The following is a 2,732-nucleotide window of genomic DNA, read 5'->3' on the forward strand; positions in this document are numbered from 1 at the left end:
TGGCACCTCACGGCCACCCTGCAGATGTGGCGTCCCTCTCGCTGGGCAGAGGGAGGGCTTGGGCCCTGCTGTCCCCTGCCGAGTGGGGCAGGATGGGTCTGACTGGAGGGACCTTCAAGGACCGTCTAGTCCGACCCCCCTGCCGTGGGTAGGGATATCTTCCACTAGACCAGATTGCTCAAAACCCCATCTTTGATTCCAAGAAAGCAAAAAAGGCAGCTGCTGGGCGAGATTTGTGGTTTAATACTGCAGCAAGTCGCAGGGTGCTGGGTTGAAGCTGCTCTTCCCAGAGCCCAACGCTGGGTTGCAGGAAGGGTCTCCAACCTCAAAATATCAAATCTGATGGTGATGGGACATGATGCTCCCAGGTGTCCCTGGAGCTGGGGTTCATCTCTCCCATCCTTGAAAAATCCTCTTTTCCTCCAGCTCTGCCTCACCAGATCTTCCTGCCCTGAGCCCTGGCAGGTCCCCTCCTGCCACCACCCCCCCAGGGACTGATGGAACCCCACCCCCACGTCTCGCCCTCTTTGATTTCTTCATTAAAATCAAATCAGCGCAGCCAACGTGTTTCAATTAGCAGAGCTGCGGCAGGCGGCTGCCCCCGACTAATTGATATGATTGGCTGCAAAGGGAACTTTTGGGGCCGATCGATAAACTAGAGTGTGTTTAATTAAGAGGGAGCCCTAAGACTCGTTGCATTGATTGGCTGCAGGTTTATCTTAATTAACAGCAGGCTGGTGTGTGGTTCCTGGTTCCACACCCCCAGGAGCTTTGATGGTGGAGCAGCAGTAAGAGCTGCAATGGGAGAGCAGGGTGTTAATGAGGGTGGATCGTTAATTGGGCTGCTATTAGCATGGGAAATCCCCCTTATAGGAGGAGGATGATGGCCTAGGGAGGGTGCTCCTGGGTTTGGGTGCTGCTGGTCCCCAAGTTGCTTGGAGGTTTCTTGTGGAGCGTGTTAAGAAGTTGCAGAGCCCTGTCCTGGGCTCACAAGTGATGCCAAACGCTATGGCTGGGCTCGCTCGCTGCTCTCTCTTCGTTTAAGAGCCACTGTTGATGAGCAGCTGGTGGTGGCTGCATGAAAAGTCACCATGGCTTGAAGTTTGCTGCCAGGGGACATCTCATCTGCAAAGGACAGGGTGAAGATGCTCCGAGTGCTGGATCAGCCTGAGGTCCATGGCAAGGAGCGCTTGGAGCAAGCCAGGAGCATCGGTCTGAGCTGAAGCGTGCTCAACTCTGCCGTACCGTGGGGGGGGATCGCCAAAGCTGTGCTACCCCCTGCCCCAGCTGGCTTTGCCTCAGTTTCCCCACTCGTGAAGCTGGGCAAAAGGCTGCTGCCCTGCCCTTGGGATGCTCTTGGTACTTTGCAGGTGGTGAATGCTGGGGGAGCTGCAGATTCGCCGTGTTCTTTCTGTGCTTTTGTTTTCCTTAACTTTAAAAGGGATCGAAGGAGGCTGGAAACCCCCAAGGTTTGCTTTTTCTGTGGAGGCAATATGCTTAAATATCAGTATTTTACCTGCCGGGGTGGCTCCAGCAACGAGTTCTGGTGCAGTTAGCAGCTCTTGATCACCCATGGGGAGTGTGGAATTTGCTGCTGGCTTTGCCTCTCCTTGGGATGAAGAAGGCTTTGGTTCAGCCAGGCTCTTCCCAGCTCCTTTTCCTTCAGCCTATCCTGACTTGCTGGGCTGGAATTAAGGAGTTGTGCATGTGTAAACACATCCCTCCGGCTCCGTGGGATGCTCTCAGAGGCTTTTTTTCAGCCCCGTCCCTCAGCTCCCGGACTTACCAGTGCCCGAAACCCTCAGCCTTCGCATCCAGGTCTCGCTAAGCAGCTCTGTCAACAGCCACCAGATCGATGGATGGTGATAAAGCCCCCCCAGCACCGTCCTCCTTGTATCATTTATTATTTACATCCCTCAATTTAAAAGATTTACGGCCCAATTGTAAGTATTTCCGAAGGCTGGTTCCTCGGAGAGTTTAACCGGCATGGAAGTGAATTGAGGCTCAAAGCAAACAGCCCCAGTCCTGGCCCTGCGGCTCCGGGCTCTGAGACTTTGTCTTTGCCTTTAATTGAACCCGGGGTTCTGCCAGCAGAGCTCCAGCAGGTCCTGTCTCAGAGGTGGGGACAGCAGCATCTTCAGCATTGGAGTGCACACTGCTTTATGGATGGGGAAACTGAGGCGCGGCTGGCAGTTGCATTAGCCGTGGCTCATCTTTCACAAAAACACTTAGGGAAGGAGTTTTGCCACCTCATTTATTTCCTCCCTGCTGTAATTAGGACACAGTAAGTGGATGGGCAGGATGCTGTGGGGCCCTGGGGCAGCCCCATGGCCATAACCCCTTCAGGAGCTTCAGGGAATGCCAGGATGGGGCTCCTTGAAATTCAGATCATGGCAGGGGGGGATGTAAAGCCCATTTTCTCCTGCAAATTTTGGGATAAACTCCTACTTCTCTGGCAGGATGAGAGGCATTTCATTGGGAGGGGAAACTGAGGCATGGTGCTGCGGGGAGGACTTGGGTTCCCAGAGCTCGTGGTGTTATCGGATGGATCTGAGGCATCTCAAAGAATGATGAGACAGGGCTGGGCTGTCAAAAAAACCCCCCAAAAGTAAAGAGTTTCTTTTGGTTTGCGAGGCTCCTGGAGACATAGCTTGCTGCAGCCCTCGGGGACTGTGGCATCTGGTGCACCCCGAAGTTCCCTAAAAAAAAAAAATAGGCTACCCGAATCTCCA

At 53.9% G+C, this 2,732-nt stretch overlaps 1 protein-coding gene across 1 annotated transcript in view; it reads left to right on the top strand.

The window, feature by feature from the left end:
- Positions 1-931: 931 nt before the first annotated feature.
- LOC104276434 (sodium/potassium-transporting ATPase subunit beta-1-interacting protein 1-like) overlaps positions 932-2,732 on the top strand; it is a gene marked incomplete at its 5' end in the record, with an annotated part of 7,535 nt that continues 5,734 nt past the window's right edge. The window contains 1 exon segment of the mRNA XM_009872742.1: positions 932-948. Within this exon segment, the coding sequence (XP_009871044.1) occupies positions 932-948 (17 nt within the window).

This window comes from Apaloderma vittatum, unplaced genomic scaffold (genome assembly GCF_000703405.1).
Source record: "Apaloderma vittatum isolate BGI_N311 unplaced genomic scaffold, ASM70340v1 scaffold26837, whole genome shotgun sequence".
NCBI classification, from domain to species: Eukaryota; Metazoa; Chordata; class Aves; order Trogoniformes; family Trogonidae; genus Apaloderma; species Apaloderma vittatum.